At 41.4% G+C, this 22,121-nt stretch overlaps 1 protein-coding gene across 2 annotated transcripts in view; it reads right to left on the bottom strand.

The window, feature by feature from the left end:
* SLC9A7 (solute carrier family 9 member A7) overlaps positions 1-22,121 on the bottom strand; it is a 77,235-nt gene that overhangs the window by 8,176 nt on the left and 46,938 nt on the right. The window contains exons 9-16 of one of the 2 annotated variants that reach the window (XM_065677593.1): positions 21,943-22,031; positions 21,715-21,828; positions 18,424-18,535; positions 16,924-17,077; positions 10,215-10,274; positions 6,157-6,220; positions 3,542-3,624; positions 100-205 (exon numbers count right to left, since the gene is read on the bottom strand). In XM_065677593.1, the coding sequence (XP_065533665.1) occupies positions 100-205; positions 3,542-3,624; positions 6,157-6,220; positions 10,215-10,274; positions 16,924-17,077; positions 18,424-18,535; positions 21,715-21,828; positions 21,943-22,031 (782 nt within the window). The remainder of the gene's footprint in view (positions 1-99; positions 206-3,541; positions 3,625-6,156; positions 6,221-10,214; positions 10,275-16,923; positions 17,078-18,423; positions 18,536-21,714; positions 21,829-21,942; positions 22,032-22,121) is intronic. The other variant, XM_065677594.1, reaches the window with a different exon arrangement.

Below are 22,121 nucleotides of genomic sequence, written 5' to 3'. Positions count from 1 at the left end.
ACCAAACTTTTGCCTAAAATAGTAGTAATAAAAAAATGCTTCCTTGAAGTTAGATAAATAAAAAACCAAAACCCAGAAGTATTGAGTTGTTCTACTTACATCATAAACCTGGGGACTCGTCAGACAGCGGGCGACCAGACCACACCAGCTGGGTAGAGTTGTGGTTAATGGAGGGCCACTGTGAGTGAGAATTGGCTTTAAATAACTGAAGTAGTTAAGGAAAACACATCAGTGCTCAAAAACCACTGTTGAAAATAAAAAGACAATTGTACATAAATGTGGTTCTGCCTTTGAACTATGTGCAGTTCAATAACTGCATGTACAACACCCACTGAAAAAATCTGCATTTGTAGACAAGTAAATGAAAAACATCTCCCCCCAAGAAACATTTTCCTTTGATCCTTTCAAGGGCAGTTTCTTTACTCTTACACTGTCTGCAGGGAAAACGACCTAACTCCCTTCTTACAAGTTTCAAGCAGTTGCAATGGTTCAGCTTTTGGGATCTCTGGCACCAAAAGGAGCAAGCACAGGTACAAGTGTTTTAGCACTAATAGGTCCAAAGGTATTTCTGCTGTGAAGATGGGAGCATGGTGTTGAGGTGAGCTAGAGGTAACAAGGTGACACACGTATGTGGCTCAACACAGGGAAATAAAGAAATACTGACCATCCAATGTTTTCAAAGCAATGCAGCCACTTGAGCTACTAGCTGGTCACCAAACCAGAGATCTTACTCTGGTAAGGCTCAAAGATATCTCTGCGGTGTGCATATTCATACCACGCAGAGCCCTAAAAAGGGAAAACTGTATGGAAGGAATCACGTAACACAGGGTAGAAGAAAAGCAATGCTACCCAGATTACATTGAGGGGGCAGCGGGGTGGGAAAGGAAGGTGTCTTTACACCTCTTTTCACACGTCTGCCTCCAGGTAAATCCTTATGTGTTCACACTAGTACTCCAGATGGACAATCTGCCTGGGGAAATGCTCTGGAGTCAAAAGAGGTGTCCCTGCTACAGAGCCACAAGCTGGTCTTGACTGGCACAAGAACAGAGCTCAGGAGGAGAGTGCTAATTCTTCCAAATGTTGTTTGAAATCAGGGCCACAGGGGTTTGGGTTGGTGTGGGGTTTCTTTGCTATTTTTTTCAGTTGTTCTGATTATTTTAAATGTAAATATACATTGCAGGTAATTTCTCTCTGGGCTTGGAGTTCTAAGAATCAAGTCCACTTGTGAATATAACAGTTTCCCTGATCCTCTCACAGATGAAGGTGCTTAGGGGAAAGAAGGAGTTTAAAAGGGGGCTCTTTTTACAGAGATATATCCTTCCCTTTTAGCAGAGCCTAGCATAGCATAGCATGTTTACTTGAGCATATAACAGCATGATTATACTACTGCAGGGTTATGTTTCCTCCTTTCGTCCTCCAGTAACAGTGTGGCTACACCCAGCCCTGGAAAGAAAGAAGCTTTTTGCCCTTACACTAACCTACCAGCCTCCACATTGCCTTGTGGCAGACCGGCACGCAGCAACTTGGTCATAATAAAACAAAACCAGTAAAAGACATCTGGTACTTCATCAAAGTTGCAGTTTTCTTCCTGTTTAACAATTGTGGGTGAATGCCGGGAATAGCCCATGACAATAAATGAGCTCTGTGTTCCACAGGAATGAAGTTCCCAGTTATCCATCTGGACAGAGCTCTGCAGGCAATAGCCAGTGTCGGAGTGCACCGCCAAGTGCCACTTACATCTTTTTCATGGTAAGTTCCCTTGCAGAGAGTGAATTTTGAGGCAATCTGCTTTTCTACCCACAAACCAAGGGAATTCATCAGCAAAAAATATTTTACCTGTGGGTATAGAGGTGGCAATTCTAAAGATCATCCCTTCCATGCAATTTAAACCCAACCAGCTGATACTTATCCGAATGCCTCTTTGCAATTGAAGGAGCAAGCTTTTACCTCTAAGATACAGTGAGTCAGTTCTGCCTCTGGATGTCAGTTTCCTTGGCACAAACTTCACAGAAACCTTGCCTAAAGAGTGCCAGTCACCACTGAAAAGCAAATGCACTATCAGCACCCTTTAAGTTTCCATGAAACAGCTAATTAGGCTGTAATTTTCACCTAGTACTTCCCCCTCCCCTTGCTGCAGCTGTGCTAGCAGTCAGCTGAGGGAAGTCAGCACTGCCAACTACGCCTTTTATTCATTGGGCACATCCCTTTTGTAAAGGCAGGGGAAGAGGATAGGTCTGCTTCCTTCTTAAAAAGACAAAAAAGAAGCAGTCAGTCAGAGCCAGATCCTTCCGTGATTTTACCACAAAGGTCTTCTTTTTGACTTCCTGTTTGACAGGGTCAACAAAAATTGACCTCAATACACTTTGACACCACCACTCAACTCAAAGGGTTAACCTGGAATTACGAACATTTATGGATATTTAAGCTAGCACATACACTCCCTTCTGGGCTTTGGTCCAATACTACTGCATCTGAAAGCATCAGTCACAAACACATTTTATCCTGAACTGGCAACTGCAGTTCGGATCCAAATGCTTTCAACACTGTACCTGGGTTTCCCTGAGTGGGAAATCTGGATGCACAAGGCATGGAAGGAAACTACTGTCCTCCAGCAGGCCAGCAATCTCTTATCAAGCAATGGCCAAGACCACAATGAAAAGACTTACTTCTCAGATGCAAGCTGCAACAAGATTAAGGCTCTGTCACAGCTATTTACATACATTTAACTGCCCCAGAAATTACTAAGAATCAATAACTCAAACTTTTTTGAAGTTCTGGGTGTAAGTGACCTGCCATGGCCACAAGATTATCTTTGCTATTTCCTACTCAGTGTAAGCTGTTAAGGAGGGGCACCTATATGATGTACTGACTCAGAATATGCTAAGTAGATTAATAAAACCCAGAAGCAGGGAAGACAGGACAGCTGCACTAACATTGTTCAGAGGCACCAGAAAGCATTTACCAGCTTTAGAAAAGTTTACAATACTATATACACACATAAGGACACTGCTATAACACCCATAGGAAGTTCCAGATAAAGGGAATCAGCTGGATGGTACGCAGATTTTTAGTTTCAGAACTTCCTGTATCAGCAATGAGTTTCCCCATAGCAAAAGCAGATGGCCCTTCAGAGCAACGAATTGGGGCTTAGACATGTACAGTGAACTGGAAAACTAGTTAGTGTTATGCACATCAGTGAAGATGAGAACAGATTAATGGAATGAATCAGAGGATCTGAAATAGTTGATTGGCTGTGTTACTGTTTAGGATGGAACGTCAGGTCCTAGAACTGACTGGCTTCTGTCCTCCAGCAAGTATGACCATACGTACATACATACGTACATACATACATTAGAGAAAGGAAAGGTCCAACTTCTGTGTCAGTGAGTTCAAGCTTCAGTTCTGTGCCTTGAACCTGTCAAATACTTGATCTTTCATCAGCTTGACTGTCTCAAGTGCTTAAGACTACATATGAGCACTTGGAAAAGAAAAAAGTGAGCATTTCATGCCTTGAAGGTAAGCTGTGTTTTCAAAAGGATACTTATGGTCAAAGCTATACCATAGCCTGAAGAGCCAAGCACTTTCCTGCTTTGTCCTGTTCCTTCTTTCAGAATCTGGGCCTTCCTATAAATAAAACAAAAACACATTCAATTATTTCAGGTAGAAAAAAATCCCAAACAACAACCAAATCACACATTCCAATCATTCACATTGTTGTCCAAAAAGGCCAAATTACTTCAATACTGTACTTGGAATGCAGACAGCACTCTTTATTGCCCTCCAGTTATCTTAGCAAGCCCTACACCAGCAAGTTCCCTTGAGTCTAAAAGCTTATTCCACAGTTAATGCAGTAATGGATATAGGAATAAGTCCAAGACTGACAAATAAGCCTCATTGATGTCTCATCCCCATCTCCCTCCCCAGATAAATGAACTGGAATAATCCACACTGATCCCTATCCATTGCTTGGTTGGCTTCCTTAACTCCAAGTCTATTTGATGTTCTTAAGCCTATTACTTCCTTGGAAGAACAAGGGAATTTACCATACCTGAAACTCTAACATGATGAAATATATCACACCTGAGAAACATGCTTCACAGGGAATCTGTATAAAATCACAACTGTTGAAGGTCATGAAAATTTCCTAAGTGCTGGATCAACCTCGGAAGGGCCAACAATGTTAAATATAACCCTTTATTTGTTGTGCTGCAAGTCGTTGCACCAGCTGGTCTGCAGCTGCATTCGGTTTTACTTTTGTTACTGTTTTGCTTTTTGCATGTTGGCTTTTTTTTTTCGGGGGGGGGGGGGAGGTAGGCTTTGTTTAGGTTTTTTTGTTCTGGGTTTGGGTTTTTTTTTCTCCTTTTTTTTCAGTCAAAAGCCAAAGTTAAACACAGGAAAACAGATGAAGCGAGAATGCCTTGCATGAGTCCTCTGCCAAGCTATTGAAAATAAGATAGGATTGCCCTCGGTACTTCTGATCTGCAAAAAATCCACAATCCACCAAGAGTTAAACCTTAGTACATTTTCACTCCCTCCACATCCCAAATGATATATTTTCTTTAACTGCGACACGCTGCTAATCTTGGCTTGGTGAAAGAAAGAGGAATCCAAAGGGAACTGACTAATGGACTCCATTAGGAATGCAAAGCACAGCTAAAGAAGGAAACAAATGGGTAAGTGCTTTATGTTTACATGGGAAAAAAGTAACAAGATATTTCCATCCAGACACTGAATAGAACAGAATACCCATGTTCTGTTTCCTGTAACACAATTCCTCAAATACTGACAAGCTCAGTCTGAACTGGCCAAAGCCATCTTACCACAATACCACTTCCTAACCTTGAATTTATGCAGTAACTGTGGTCTTCACCATAAAAGGTGTTTTGAGGCCTGGCCTTCTGATTCCTTTCAGATACATATAGAACCAAGTTCACCCTTCTTAGTACCCAAACCCACTGTTTCAGAATCTATTTTGTGTGGACACAGGCTTCTACAAAGAACACAGAGATACCTAATGCAGTTTCTGCAATGAAAGAGATGTTTCCTGAGCAAGTAGTTCTTATCTGTGCAACCTGTGACCAAACAAAAAAAACAGGGCAAGGCAGGAGAAACAACTAATAAGAAAGCTGATCCCAGATACAGCAAATATTCCATCCATGTATCTGTGACCAGCCTTAACACCAGCATCATACAGCCTCAGGTTTACATAGTCTAGTTCACACGCTTGCACCCTAAGCATCATCCTCTGTATCCAAAGTAATCTATCTTTGCTGTCATCCAACTTCCTCTAGGAGATTCCTGTATAAGCAAGCAGTTGTGCTACAGAACAATTAGTGTCAAACAGTACTCTGGGAGCATGTAAACTAAACATCTGGACAGAGGAAATGTTGGGTGGTTGTTGTGTTGTTTGGGGTTGGCGCTTTTTTTCCAAACCTTTCATTCTTCCTGTGAATTCACTCAGTTTCTAGACAAGGAAAACTGAAATTTCTGCTATGAACAACATTCTCTTGATAGTCTTGTTTGCCAATAGCATATCGGAGGGAAAAAAAAGCCAACTCCGGGGTTGTTACTGATGCATAGAAAGCTGCACTAAAGATTCACAGCAGCAATTTGCTGAATATAAATGACAATTTTCCAGTGTTCCTTTTGCCTCATACAGGCAGTAGGTAGTACAGGCAAGATCAAGCCATCTTGTGGTACAGTATGCAGGAGCTGAGACTGGATTAGCAAACTTAATCTTTGATTCTAAGCAAGTCCAAGGGCAAAGTCTGGTATCAGTTATTGGGCATAAGCTAAAATGATTACGTCTGGGTCAGTTTTGGGAAGAACTGTTTATGCTGTAGCATGTTAAAAGCAAGCATCTTGGGTGGCTGGGGAAGAGGAAAGCACATTGTTAAACAGACAGTATTAGATTTTGGAAGGTTTTGGATGCCTTATACACAGACATATACACAAAAATCTGAACACTGTGGCATTACACCCAAAACCACAGAATGTTTTTCGATAGGCATTACTTGAATAGTATAAAGTAAAATGCATTACTGACTTGCCAGCTAGGAGAGAAGGATTCTATCCATGCACATAGCTTCTGCAGTTCTTTATCATCTTAGATATACAATAAGATCAGCCTAATAGAGAAGTTATCTAGTTACTTACTCCTTGTAAGACTTGAAAGCTGTCATTAGTAGGTGGAGGATCCTGATCTGGGTCAACCCCAACCCTACAGAAACATTAGGAAAACAAAGCAAGTGGCGTTACTGAGGGTTGGAAATGCTGTAAGTTTGGCAGAATGTTTTTAAAAGCACTTTAAGCACCCAGCAAAGCTGCATTCAGAAAGGTTATAAGAACAGTTTGAGGAAGAGGTGTCCATTATTCCCCTGCAGTTACATAGCTGTACACAAGATGCTTTTTCAGTCAAGCAGCAGCTACCTGTAGATAACAGCTTTAACTCCATCTCGGCATCAACTTCAACAGCTTACCTTTGTTGCCAGTTCTTTTAGGATGGTGGCAAATACTATTTCTGACTTAAAAGATCAATTTTGGATCACATCCTCTTCAGTGGAAAAAACTCCTCATGTCCAGCAGTAAGAAACTAGAGACTATGAAAGAGCCCAGCCTTGACATGGCAAATTACTTAGCTGCCAGATACGCCTGATAATAGCTCAAATATATGACTAAAAGAAGCCACACACACAAAGTTTTAATGCACTGTATGAAACAACAAAAATACTTTATAAAGGCTCATAAACCTAATTTGCTGCAAGTTTCATTCACCTAACATAATACAGCCACAGTGGATTAACAAGAGGTTTGTCTAGTCCAGACTCCTAGTTGAGTGACGGAGGGTCTGTTTAATGAAATGGTACATTTCATTACATACACTATGCTCATAAGAAGCCATCTACTTGCTTTTGTATTACACCTTATTACACTCTTTCACATAGCACTTCTATCCAAGATGTGTATTTAATCCTTGTAATTATGCTCAGGTTGTTCTAGTCTGTTTTGGGCTATTCCTTAAGATAATTCTTGTCTACTTTTAAATCCTGCTTATGCCTTAATTTCTGTGCTGTTTTGTAGAACCTAGACCTCCAATCTCAAATGTTGGGTAAGATTGTCATTCTCAAATGTGTTGTGTTTCAGTTCTACCATGTTGCATAATAAGTGTAGGAAAATGCAAGCAATTAGAAAAACATATTGTCTGAAATGGCCAGCGTCTTCATTTCCCCTCTCTTGGAAGGCACTGAGCTGGTTTAGCGCAATCTCTCTGTTACTTAGACTTTGTGCCAGCTATTTCTAGCCACAGTGTTTATACAATATCTCTGAGGATCGCCAGAAACCAAAAGAACCTTGCTGGTAAGACTAGTTAATTTGTGTGTCCCAGGGACATGCATCTGCATAAGGCAAGCAGTAATTCAGACACTATTTACCTTCAGGCACAGAAGATGGAATGGATTAAACTAAAAGGGAACACCTTCAAATAACTTGGAGGGCACTACTTCCTATTAGAATAACAGAAGGAACATAGGCACAGAACTAAGGTTTTAAGTCATCCTTTATGGACTCAACAGCCAATCCAAGGCTGCACATGATTTAAAGTGGTTCAGGGAAAATCCAGAAAGCCACTCTAAGACAGCCTGTAGCAGCCTTGTATGAAACAGTCTTCTTGCCTGGATTTTAACCTGAGTTTCTTTTCTTTCATCACCACTTCCTTTTTTCACATACAGTGTTACCTTAACCTTTAGGCACATTTGGCCTGGGAATTCATTGGCACTGACCAGCCTCGCAGCTAAAAGCTTTACCATTTTAAGGGAACACTGAACAGACAGTTTGGGTACTGGATTGTTACACATGCTAAAATAAAATTCCACACAAAAGAGCTCTGTAAAGGTTACATAGGCTTAAATGTCACAGGTCAGGCTACCACTAAGCCATGAAGACATGATAAGAAGGGTCTTCTGCAGACAAACTAGTTACCTAGTGAAGCCTCATACCAAAAGCTGATAAGTAACATCAGGAAACCCACTCAGTATGGCAATATATACAAGATTTATGTATATTTATAAAGGAATGCACAAAGAAATATTTGTGGTTTTTCAAACTCCAGGTACGCACTGTGGAGGTTCAATGCACTATGCGAGCAATCATGTTCATGTTAGCTGCACAGCTGGCGATATGAATGGGGAGTTCAAGAAGCTCATTCCAGAAGACGAACATAGCTTGCATTCCCGAAATAGCTTTAACTCACTGGCCTACCCTTTCACTTCACAGTACACAAGAAAACCAAACAATTCAGAATGTCTCAGCTTTTATTTGACTTACAAGGCTGTGCATTTGTTTGGGGGATTTTAACTGCCCTTAGGCAGGCGAAGGGAGCTTAAGGGAAGACCAAAACAGGATGACCATTCTGTTCAATGAAAAGTCACAGTACATCTCAGGCCAGGTGTTCGGGTTTATTGTCATGCTGAAGAGGGAAAAAGAGCTTTTCTATATTAAAATGGTTCAAATTTTAGGAAAAATTCCTACTACAGACAGCATCTTCATTTCCACTCCACCCATTCTGAAAGCCCATTGCAGCAGTTGTGTGTGCATTCCTTTAGGGTGTACAGTAACAATTTGAATAAATAACTCTTAAAAAGCAGGTGTCAGATGAAGAATATGAGCAGTCTTTCAGCTGTAACAATGCATAATATTCCAAACCTGGTGAAACCCCCACCTATTTCCCCCACTGACATCGATTCCGTATTTGACAGATACCTTAAGACTTCAGGGCAGGCTGTAGTGTATAAAGTTCAGACATCTTTATTTCTGCCTTGGGAAGTGTACTGGAAGTTGTAGACAAGAATATGCTACAGTAAAAATTGCTCCGATTTTAGCATACTTCTTCACTCCTCCCTAGTTAGTTTGCTTAGGTTTTTAAGTCATGAAAGACATTTCAGACTTAGAGCCCTGTAACAGCAAAAGGACTACCATCGAGCCCAATACCAAAGCACTATGTTTCTGCTCTTAGCTGACTTCCTAACCACCTTCTGGTCCTTATTCTACAACTTACGCTACAACTCCAGCATCACATATAGGAAAGCAGCTACTCAGATTTGATCCCTCAAACACTAAACCTATGTATAATTCAGTAATTTAAACTGTGTGGTAGAAAATGGTTGACACACGAGGTGCAGAATATGTGGAATGCAAAGTGGAAACTAAATGTATGGAAAGGAATGGTAAAAAAAAAAGGAGATAGAACTACTTCAGGTTCTCCACTATGTCATTTTTAAATGGTGGAACTATTTCTTCCGACACTTCAAAAGCCTTTCCAAGGCCCTGCAACACATAGATGACAAGTTACCAAAATACCAGGCTTTATTACATTCTGGCATATGTAATTGCTGTGGCAGCAGCCAAGAATGACTGTAACAGATAATAGTTCTCAGATTCTCTGTACAAACAAGCATACTAAATCTCTGGCAAGTTTAGTACTTTGCTGGGAAGCTTCAACCATGACAGGAAACTTACCATTGCCTCATCCCAAAGAGTTTTCTTTGCATAAATATTCTGTAGAAGTGTGTGTGTATATATATATATAAATACACACACACACACAAGCAATACACATGCCCTATATATCCCAGTTAGAGATTTATCTTCTTGTTGATTCTCTTTCTATCCATGTACCAGCTATAAAAACCATCAACTGGAAAAGACTAGGATTCTGGTTTGTCTCCACTCTTACTAGCAACTTCCTGTGAAGCAATGTGATAACCCTCAGTTTTTAAAATACACCCCCAAAAAGGCTGAGCTAAATCTTCTATGAAGTCCCTTCCAACCTGAGCAGTTGTATGAAATAACTCCAAAGAATGCTTAAGAATACCTGTGTTATAAAGGTTCAAAGGAGAGCATCCGTGATTCTTCAGCTTTTAATTCTTCCCAGGCCAGAGATGCTAGCTTTGCTTCATTAATTACCCATACACAGAGTTAAAAGATGTGGTGTTTTGTGGATTTTTTTTAAGGCTAAAGACATGATGTGTGATCCACACTCTCACAGCTCGGAAGAAGAAAACAGACTCAGAACTGAGGAACGTCTATGGCACTCTGCAGAAAAGGAGAAGCAGCAGAAGCATGCCATAGTATGAAAAAAGAACACACACTTAAGTGTTATAAAGGTGAAGAAAGCCAAGCACGAGGTTAATTTGGTATCAAGGAAAGCACAGTGTCACCTGAAGTACAGCCAGCGGCTTTCACTCATCTCTTCCACCGATGGAACATGGTCACCAACTCTGGTACAGTACAAGAATGCAGTGTGAGTAACAAAATGCTCATGAGATGGTAGCTTTACAGAGCTCCCTAGCAAAACAAAGCACACCAACAACAAAAACCCCTAACCCAAACAAAAAAGAACAAAGCATACAAGATTGAGAATGGCAGAACAATGACAAAGTGACAAAAAAAAAATCAAAATTAATAACAGCAGCACTTCATGATTGAGATGCCCAGTAATATTCTTCGTTCATCCAGATTCAGGCTGGCAAAACACCTGTATTCATGACAAGCTACCTCCCCCAGAAAATTAGATTCAATAGCTGTACAAAGAGACAGAGCTGATCTAAGCCAATTCCTACCACTTCAGACCTGCATGTAGTCTAAAAGAGAAAAGCTTATTGGAGAAAATAATCACAGGAAGCTATGAGTACATGAAAAAGGCCGCCAACAGCCATCAACAACTGCCTAGTTTCAGAGCGGTCCAAAACAACTGGTAATATGTACTAAACCACTCAATTTTTTTATAAACTGTTTAACAACCGGCTAACAATCTTTAGCAACATTGATCTCCAGTCATAGCAGAATGTGTTTTGGCTCTGCATTGCCTTTTCCAGTTGTACTTAAAGAAAAACACCCGTGAAGGAATGCTTGGTTGTTAATATGTTCCACATGAATTCCTTAGCAGCCTGGGGGGGCTTTTTTTCCCTTATTTTTCCACGAAGGCATACTACATGAACTATATACTGCTTATGTGAAATAAAAGCCCAGATGATCAGAAATCCACAGAGGCCTTGCTTTACAAAGAGCAAGTGTACACACCTGATTGCAGGCTGACATCCTAATGAACCAAATACTTGAGGCCATAACTTGTGCTATGAAGAGCATGCACTCTTCTAATCCTTGAAGGCTGAGCCAAAGAGTTTAGATGGATTTGGTTTGGATTCCTGGTTCAATAGCTCTTCTCCCATACCAACAAACACTCCAGGTCAGAACACTCTGCTCCGAAAGGCAAAACTGAGACGCCTCTGCATGTGCAGCAAAACCTAAAATTAAAAACTGCCCAACAACTTCCCCTCAGCAACTTCTCTCTCGTTGCTGTGCCTCTGCCAAGTCAGAACACTGAAGGTTTCCCAGATGTCTATAATGAGTGCAGCGTTTTTGGAAAGTTTCAGCTATTTTGGAAGATTTCAACGGTTTCTCAGAGGATGCCTGAGGAAGAAGAGAATTCCCACCACCATGATAAAGAAATAAATGAAAACTAAAGCCCAGGCACTAAAACAACCCTGGGATTAGGAAATGTTGTTTCAGGTCGGTTTTAACTAACAAGGTTGGTTTCTTTACCTAACAAAGATAAGGACTCCTGAAACTGCCTGCTAAGGCTTGCCAAAGCTTGGCAGTTAAACCCGTATCACCCATGTGCTCCCAGATCTATCTCAACCCAGCTCCTACAGGGTATGGGCCTTCCCCATACATTTTCTCCTTGGTCTGAATTGTTATGTTTTAGAGCACAGAATTTATTTCAGAGATAAGGAATCATCTCCCATGCTTAATTCCAGATATCCAAAACATGAGGCAATCTCTTTCCTACCAAAGGAAAGACCCACATGGGTGAGGCTGAAGGTTCAGAGGCTGCATTGCACCTCCAGCAAGAGAGATTCAAGACTGATGATGAGACACTAGAGACTGGGAAAGAATGAGGAAGACAGGATAAACTAGGCAGGGAAAGACAACTGGAGGAAACAGTGCAGAAAATGATACTGTGAAAGGAAAAAGCCCACAACAAGGCAAGGAACAGAACTTCTGCTACAAGGGTAGCAGAAAGCAGCTAAAACAAAACAGTGAAGGATCTAAGTTGTAGATTAATGGAAACAGGCTGCAAAACAGAAAGATGTAATCTCTTATCAGACATCCCCCATTCCAGTCTCAAATGTAACACAAAGCTGGATCCCAACATCAATACTCGCCTCCTGGCATTGCAACACACTGAGGCATGGTATTTAAGAAATGCACACTTTATTGTTGGACCACCCTGGGTAAGATAATGGAGTATAACCTGAGATTGCCACCAAGCTGTCAGTTTTACCACCATCCCAGGTAACTGGGTAGTTAACATAGCAGCTATGTGAGAGACAGTGTTTCCAGATTTCCTTAACAGCTTGCTCATTTGAAGGAAAAAATTGAAATACAAATCACTAAATAGAAAGCTCTTAAAAACCGACATAAGGTAGTAAATATCTAAGTTGACATTTTCTGTGCAACCTTTAACTTTTATTGTAGAAGGATACTTAAAATATTTTAAATTGAAAGATATGCTGCTTTAAGATTTACTAAAAGGTCACTAAATATAACCAAAATTACTTCATTAAAATAAGCATGAGCTTCCTCATTTGAAGCAGATTGTGAAGGGGAGGAAGGCATTAATCTACGTGTTACTGCATTCAACATAAAAAGAACCAGGTCAATAACCTCTAACGAAAAATGGAAAAAAAACATTGTTTTGCAATACAAGTGACAGGAGTTCCCTTTTTTCCTGTAACAGATAAATGAAATGATAAGTCAGCTACTTTCTGAAAAGAGGAACTTTGCCAGTGGTTTTGATTTACAGAGCTCAAGTTTTCTGAGACTGTTAAAACTTCGGGCAGGAAATTGTTTTTCTTTCTTTCTTCTTTTTAGCCTCAGAAGGATGAGACTATATTTTTAATATCCAAGTCTTCCTTTAGTTTCTGAGAAAAAAAAAAAAATCAACCTACTCCTAGAGAAGTCTAACTGTTTACCGTTCGCATGCTTGGATACATCCCACTGATAGACAGCCAAGAAATTCACAATGCATGACATCAGGGCTTTAACTCCAGTTTCTGGTGTTAATTTTTAACTTGCTCAGCATCAAGTGGCAGAAACCAAAAGCACTTAAAGATCCCATTATTTTTTATTCAGATTTTGCAGTCATGACCTCACTTTCCCAAATAGTCAAGCAGCAAACAGAAGTTAAGTCTCCGCTACAAACCATAGGTTCTCTGCTTAGCTCTACATTTAAGCCTAGTTAATGGACTCTGGTACACGGATGACATACCCTATTTGGAAAGATTCCTGCTCTTGTGATTACTCAAGACACTTGGAACAAAGCAAGGGAAGCAGAGAGCATTTTTGTTTGTTTTCCTCCTTATGCTGCTTTTCACTTTACCACAACTTAATTTAGAATCGTAGCATAGTTAGGGTTGGAAAGAACCTTAAGATCATCTACTTCCAGCCCCCCTGCCATGGGCAGGGACACCTCACACTAAACCATGTCACTCAAGGCTCTGTCCAACCGGGTCTTCAACACTGCCAGGGATGGGAGCATTCACAACTTCCCTGTTCAACCCATTCCAGTGCCTCACCACCCTAACAGGAAAGAATTTCCTCCTTATACCCAATCTAAACTTCCCCCATTTAAGTTTTAACCCATTACCTCTTGTCCTATCACTACAGTCCCTAATGAAGAGTCCCTCCCCAGCAACCCTATAGCTCCCTTTCAGATAGTGGAAGGCTGCTATGAGGTCTCCAGGCAGCCTTCTCTTCTCCAAGCTGAAGAACCCCAACTTTCTCAGCCTATCTTCATAGGTATTCATAATTCACATGAAAATTCATAATTTTCATGTTAGTCTCTTGCAATCTAACATAATGGCAAGTGCTAAGGCTCAGAAAGCATCCCAAGCCACCCCAGAGACAGGGGCCTCAGGCCTGCATCAGCGCTATACACTATGCTGCTAAGCAAGGCACTGGAACAGCATCTCATCTTCATCTCCTCCTGCCTACCACTTCCATTGGGTAGAAAGGGATAGAAAAAGAGAAAAGCTGCATATTTGTAAAATTCAGCTGGAAACTAATGTGTTTTCTTAAACCTGTAAGGTCAGACAGGACTGCTAGCTTTCCAGCAGAAAGGGCTCTATTACAGAGGGTGCTTCATCAGCAACAGGTTTCTAGCTCTCGATCAGCTGCACACGGCTGCCACCTCCTGGCACAAATGTAAGTTCATGTGGTCTCAGAAATTGCAGTCTCCATCATTAACAGAGCAGCGCTTATCAAGGCAGCTGTAGACATACCCATGCAGCTCTCCAAAATACTTCTTACATAGAGTTCCCTTGTTTACGTGATATCCTTCCCATAATAAGGAAGGTAACAATTTATTTTGTCAACCATGCCAAACAAATGACAGTTAAAATTACTGGTTTCTAGCAATGGTGGGTAAATCCCCAAGAAAGCTACAGCTAAACACTCAACTGCCTTATGACAGCTACTTGCCTAGGAATGGCATCACAGCCTTTCCAGTTGTTCTGCTTTGTTGGCCATATTAATGATTTTTGCAAGCACAGCCTACCCAAAGGGCAGGCCTGGAATGGATATGGTGTTAGCCCTTTCTCACTTCAGGAGCAACTCGTCAGCCAGGCTTGTTACTGAACCAGATTAGTCCTGCTAAAGAAGTAAGAGTATATTATTGGATGCTTCCACAACCTGCTTCCTAGACTCAATGGTGAGGGAATGGGGTAAGCTGCTGCCTCAGAACTGTTTGAGTTGATCAGGAGCTGGGCCACATGCTAGAATTTAGTCCTGTCCTACCACTGACGACTGGAGGAGCCCTGTGACAGAGATAATGTTTGACTGCGCTCAGAAGCTGCTTCCTGATACAGGTAGACCAAACATAATTATTCACTTAGCTGGTCAACAGCACATCCCGTCTGTTAGTGGATGATGAGGTTTGAAGGAAATACCCAGCTATGTTCCTTAACAAAAAAGGCGCAAAAGACGTGCAGACATCAGGGCAGAAGGCTCAGGATGCCAGCACCTACAATGAGAGCTGTCAGAGTCAGTTTTATTGACCTGGTTGCATCAAGGTCACTTTGGAAAACACTTCAGAATCCACTCAAATGGAGATCAGAAAAGGGATATCCATACATAGGCCATTGCAGTGGCTGCAGGCAGCTCTTGGCTGACTCTGTTCAACTACTGCAAGCAGTGTTCTTACCTGTGTACTGCTGTCCAGAGCTCATCTCCTGCTCCCTTGTACCCCATGCCTCGGACAGTCTGTGCATGCTGCTAGTTATGCAGACTGTGCCTGTCCTGCTTGCAGAAGTGTATTAGTACATTTGTTCCTTATATACCACCACCGTAAAGAAATCCCCTCCTGCTGTCAGAGATGTCAAACAGGAAGTTGCACATGGCACCTGTGCCAGGTACTTTTAGTCATTGCACAGCTCTCCCATGTAACAGGAACACAAACCAGTCAAGACTGGACTTCAAAATATCATTAAGATGTGGTATTTCACAGTCATTAACGATACAACTGCACTGGAATTGGTTTTGTTGTTGACCTCACACTGTGTGCTGTATTACCTGTTGTTAGCGACATGACCTTCAGAGAGCCTGACTACACAGAAGTGATGCTTCTTTCTGGTGTGCTAGCCAAACATCTGGAACTTGCATTTAAGGACAGTTTTAAAAGACAGAAATGGATTCATTTAGCGCCAAAAAAGAAAACCGTGATTTCCTAATGTTTGCCACTAGTCAGAGCTGAGATACTCTAAATCACCGCTGAAATGCCTTCTCCGACTGGAAGCATGCTACCTTCAATGAGGAGTTCACACGCATTTCTGAAAGTACTACCCATTTTTTTTCTTTTTTGCCAGCCTAGAAACAATTGCCACCTCTTGCCACAAGCAGTTTACTTCAGTTTTCCAAAACCAGCATCAGTCCTCAAGAATAATCATTTCTTCCAAAGACTGACACTGATTTTACCTAAGAACTGTTTTTTCTTATCCTATCACAAGACAATGGGATACAAATTCTGGTTAGCACAATCAGAAAGCAAGACAAAGTAAGCTTTCAAGTGCCAAAGAGCACAAAAAATGTACATATGAAAAACACACTGAAGGGTTTTTACAGTGCGTGTTGTTTTAATTCTAGTCTATTCACCTTCCCCCCACAACTGCCAAAACTTTCACAGAATGATAACATATGTGATCCTTAACAATGACTGATTCATGATTCTAACATCTTCTGTTGATAAGTACCCTCAAACATGAAGGTACTTGCAGCCTGAATGTACTAAGTATTGGTCAGGGTTTACAGACAAATGTCTATAATCTCACTATTTACCATTTTCACAGGTATCCTCAAAGCAGGAGGAAACACAGCTATAAGACCAGCAGGATCCCATTTATCTCAGTTGTTTAGATAACATCACATTTGTTTGGATAGATGTTTGAAGTGCATTCAGTTTAGCACCATCCACTAAAGACTCCACTTAAATTAAACATTATGGGGCCGTTACCAAAAGTCAAAAGACAGTGAAAAACCTTAGAACACTTAGAAATTTACATAGAACTAGACAGATTAATTCTTTTTCTTTCAGTTTAGGGGCTTCTGTATCAGGCAACACTATTCCATATACTACTGGGCTGACAAGGACCTAGGTACTTGCTTGCAGAGCGTAAGAGATCTTTCAGCTGAGTCCCAACAGCATCAATACATTTTCTTCACCAGCCTGCACTAGCACCTTCCTCTATAAAAGAGTGTTCTAAACACCTAGAACAGCTCTAGCAAGCTCCAAACAAGTTCTGTAGAACTATGCCCAATTAGCACAGTTGCCACCTGAAAAGTGAAGTTTCCCCAACATAGTTGCATACTGACCTGATGTTCAGCCATGAGAGCATGGGCGTTGTACCTCCACCAACAATCCACACAGTGAAAAAGACAATAAGGAGAGTTGTTGAGAACATCATTTGATGTGAGTAGGTAGCAGTATCTCGTATGGCCAAAGCAAATGCCATGGCTCCCCTGAGACCTATGCGAAAGAATGAAATAGCAGAGCTTCAGTAGTGCAACCACACCTACTGATAACACAGCATCTTTCCTTGCTCCTTCCCTGCCACACAGGCACAAAGTGATGGGCAGAAAGCACTGGGCTCTGGCAAGTTTTAATTCCCACATTTCCCTGCAGTAATCTAGAACATGATTTTCCCTGGTAGTTTTCTGTAACTTACAGAATTCACAAGTGCTAAGAAAAGGTGTAAATATTTCCAGAAACTAACAGGACAGAAATGCAGAAACAAGCAAATTGAGGACCACAGGAAAACATTATAGAAACCAAGCAGCTCCCTGAATCCAAATGAATATGCACACTTTTACAGATTCCATAAGTGAAGCATGAGTTCTTGATATGAAGTTATCAGCTAGAAAAATACCTCAGTTAATAACACGTTCAGATGCAGACTATATTCCTCTTCCTTCCTCCCAGCCCCGATTATGAAACTCCACTAGAAAGGATAAGCCATGGCATTTGGCCCCCTGCAGACCTCTTTAGGGGAAATCGCAGGATGGTTAAATTTGGAAGGGACGTCTCGATGTCATCTAGTCCAATTTTCCTGCTTAAGCAGGGTCACCTGGAGTAGGCTGCCCAGGACCGTGTCCAGATGGCTTTTGAGCATCTTCAAGGATAGAGATGCCACAACCTCTCTGAGCAATCTCTGCCAGTGCTTGGACACAGTAAGAAGTGTTTCCTGATGCTCACAGGGGAACTTCCTGTATTTCAGTTTGTGCCCTTTGCCTCTGGTCCTGTGACTGGGCACCACAGGAAATAGCACAGCTCTCTCTTTACATCCCTGGCACTTCTTGAGGATGCACATGTTTAGACACACAGGCACGCACTCCATTATTTGCTTTAAATTACAAACTTGAAAAGCTATCTGTGTGATAGAAATTGTAAGGGAGTCTAAGATCCTATACCTTGCTTTCTCCAACTATGTCCTAGAGCGCACCTAAAAATACGCCTTGATTTTCTCAGCAGATGCTTGTTTCTGCACAACGTGTACAACATCTCAGCTAGAAATAACCTTCTGGAAGAGATACATCTAAATTCCCCCATTCCCTTCAGATGTACTTCAAAATGAAAAATACTCTGTTCCCAACATGAGGTGACTGCTTGCTGCCAGCAGCTGGCATTTTGACATGTCACTCTTCCCAGACAAGACACACTTACTGTAAAGGTTGAAAGATACCGGATGACATGCTGCAGCAACCATTCAGTCTCTATTCAGGAGTAGAATGAATGTGGATTATAAAAGCAGAAGGTAGTACCATAAATGAGTTAAAGGTAAGACTTTTTGCTTTACCAAACTTTTTTGGTTTTACCTGAAAACATCATCATGTGCTGAAAGTTCCAGCTGATCTTATGCCTTCTGCCCAGATTCAGCAAGAAGGAGAGAGGGTAGATATGTGCAGCTCTGCCAAAAAAGATTGCAATCTATTCACAGCTGAGGGTTAAGGATTTTACTTTCCTGAGCAGTGCACTCTTGGGTACCGGGCTCTAACATAAAGCTCCTGTTTTAGTGAAAGGTTTACTTCATAATATCAAAGGTTCTTGTCATCTCTATCTATATAAACCGGATTTTCACCAATTATGTGCACACATAACTCACGGCACAGAAAGCAAATTTTAACATAACCAAGCTTGTTTCTGCACAGTGAGATTGTACTTAATATCAGCATTAACAGTTCAAGAAAGGAATAATTTCCTTTAAAAAAAAAAATAATCCCACTTTAAACAGCTATCACCACCACCATTTAATTGTGTTTCAGGCCCACAGAAATGCAGGCCTACATACAGAAGAAAAACCAGTGTATGACCAGCAAGTGACAACTCCATTATGGCTCCTGCAGAGACAAAAAGCTCCTACTGAGTTGCAAGCACTTGAAAATACAGAGTTACTAAGATGATAAATCCAAAACCCGTTTGTTAGTACTAGAATTAAGTTTAAAAGAGTATTGCAGAAATTCATGATGGTAAGCTCCTTCACATCCTTACTGTGGTGTAAAACATCCAGTGGTTCCAATGGAGAAGCAGAAAGTTGAATACACCCTCTACTGTCTAAGGAGCACTTTGAGACAAACTAGAGTGATGTGCTGAAATCCCATAAAACATCACAGAATCACAGAATCACAGAATCCCAAGGGTTGGAAGGGACCTCAAAAGATCATCTAGTCCAACCCCCCTGCAAGAGCAGGGTAACCTACAGTACATCACACAGGAACTTGTCCAGGCGGGCCTTGAATATCTCCAGTGTAGGAGACTCCACAACCCCCCTGGGCAGCCTGTTCCAGTGCCAGCACAACTAGAAGCCAATCAGACACTGATCATTTGCTGCTGAGATAACAGCAACAACTTTCTCATGGAAAAGACAGGAAACCATGTATGAGCACTAGACATCACTGTGCTCTGTTGCCATAACTAAAGCAAATTAATACTACTGGTCTGAAGGAAGTTGTGTCTCAGGAAAATGAGATTTTTATTATTACTTTGTAAAAAGAGCCTCATGTAATTATTCCAAACAACATTTATAGCAATCCTTTTGCAGGCTGCAGAAATAAGACATCAGAAGCCATCATGACCAATGCATGCAGGAACAACAGCTAGCATTCTGTCAATGACATTGAGGCTTTAGCTGTACGTTTGCAGTCAAGCTTTTGTCTTTCAACAGCTAATGATGCCTCTACATTTCACACCTGCAAGGTGTGAACTCATCAGGGGCAGTAGCTGTTGAGGCAAAAAATGGGTGCTGGTATAGCTGACCTGCTCACAAAGGTAGAAAAACACTCAAGAGGCAACAGAGATTGAGTGGGTGTCCTGGGTTTATCAGTAGCAGTAATTCTTCTCCTTCTTAGTAGCTGGTGCAACACTGTGTTTTTGATTTTTGGCCTGGGAACAGTGTTGATAACACCAATGTTTTTTGTTGCTGCTCAAATGTTTTAGTCTGGCCAAGGACTTTTTGAGCTTCATGTTCTGCCAGGGAGGAGAGGAAGCCGGGAGAAAGCAGAGACAGGACACCTGACCCAAACTAGCCAAAGAGGTATTCCATACCACAGCACATCATGCCCAGGATGTAACGGGGAGTTACCCGGAAGGGCTGGGACTGCAGGGTTGGACGAGGTATTGGTATTGGTCAGTGCTCGGCTGGGGGGAGTGGGGCGAGTTATTGGTCGGCTGGTGTTGAGGTGTTGGATTCTTCCCTCTTGTTATTTCCTCTAGCATTATTATTATTGGTGGCAGCAGTAGTGATTTGTGTTATACCTTAGTTACTAAACTGTTCTTATCTCAACCCGTGGGAGTTGCATTCTTTTTGATTTTCCTCTCTGTCCCTCCGGGAGTAGGGGGAGGGCAAGAAGGGGGGGAGTGAGAGAGTGACTGTGTGATTTATGGATGACTTTTGTTTAAACCATGACAGTGGGGTGGTAGAAAAAGATGTGGAAAATGTAATAAAAGATAGGTGGGTAGGAAGAGAAAAGAACAAAACAAATACTGATATCAAACCCAAGACAGATAGCATAACCTAAGAGAGGATGGAAGGCCACAGCAAATACAGAAAATTGCAGTGGTTAATATACCAAATGCAACTATTCTGCTCATATATCTCCAGTGGCTGCAGGGCTCTGGAGCACTTTTTAGGCAGAAGAACAGACATGAGGAGTCACAGGAGGTTATTTATTACTGTTGCAGAAAAAAGTGGCCAAAGGAAAATAAGGACAAATTGGATAAATCCATAGAAGCAGTAGAAAGATAAGAGAAAATGGTAGAAAGGAGAGAGAAGTAGTACATTCCACATTAGGCCATCTTTATATGTCCTTCCACTGAGTTTTATCTCTGCAGCAGACACAGAGAAACCAAAACTGGAAGACTAGCTCCTATTGCTTCATGCACACTTTTAATTGCTCTGAAATTTCAAGCAGACAGAAATACAGTGAAAAAATAGTTACATAAGCCATTTCTACAGGGGCAGCATGCAGAGAGCGATCTAGTGATGCCTAACTTACATGAGTGCAACTACTACAAAAGCGTTCAGTTCTAGGAAATAAGAACCACGTACCAGTCAGCAAGGGACAAGGGGAACTGAATACCCGGCTCCAACACCAGCCCTTTCAGCACTGTGTACCCTTCGTGTCACCATCTGCACCACAGCTCAGTTCCTTCCCCCTCCCATCACCTGAGGTCCTGACCTCTACATTTAGGGCATTGCTCAGTGGTTCACCCACAATCCTCTTTACTCACTTGAGGCTTGCTTGCTTTCTTCAAGGGACCATTAGAAGTGAAGAAATAAATGAATCCTTTTCTAGGCCTCCAAATTCTGAATACAAAAGCAAAACAAGCACTGCTAGCTGTCAATAGCCAAGTCATACTATAAGGCATTTGATTTATCTATTGAAATTATACAACTTCTAGCGCTTGCTTAGGTAACAGCCAACAACTGTGTGGCACAGAGGCTTTGATGTAAGGAGTAACCACAGATTGTTCTCACAATTATTGTGCCTGCAAGACATGAGGAAAACTCAGGTCAGCCACCATCCTCTATGTGGTAATGCCAGCAGACACCGCAAGTTTTCAGGTATATAAGATAATAGAGAAACCTCACACAAAGTGAAAAAGGATACAAAAGCACCGATGATGAAAACCGGACTGAATATGTGTTTCTGGAAAGTAAACAGTGCCAAACCCATATAAGAAAATATGAAGTTCTCAGCCAGGAAGTGCAATACCTCAAAGAGCTAGGAACAAAACAGTCACATGTTAAAGGCCAAGCAATAAAGATGCTTTTCAGAAACAAGAGTACGTGGACTACTACAGCAGTACGCCGTACAAAAGATGAAAGACAGTCTTGCCTGCTTAGTGCGACTTCTTGATTCAGCTGACAAGTTGTTGTACGTATAATGTGCCTGGGTAATTCCACAGAAGAGGACAGCCACCACACCTGTGAACAGAATCACATACAAAAATCAGCCTGTTATTCTGTGAGCTCAACACATTTTCCCTTCCCAAATTCTATTAAATTTATACATAA

Source organism: Lathamus discolor, chromosome 4, assembly GCF_037157495.1.
Source record: "Lathamus discolor isolate bLatDis1 chromosome 4, bLatDis1.hap1, whole genome shotgun sequence".
NCBI classification, from domain to species: Eukaryota; Metazoa; Chordata; class Aves; order Psittaciformes; family Psittacidae; genus Lathamus; species Lathamus discolor.
Note: the sequence above shows the minus strand (reverse complement) of the source record. Positions and strands in the feature narration are given on the sequence as shown.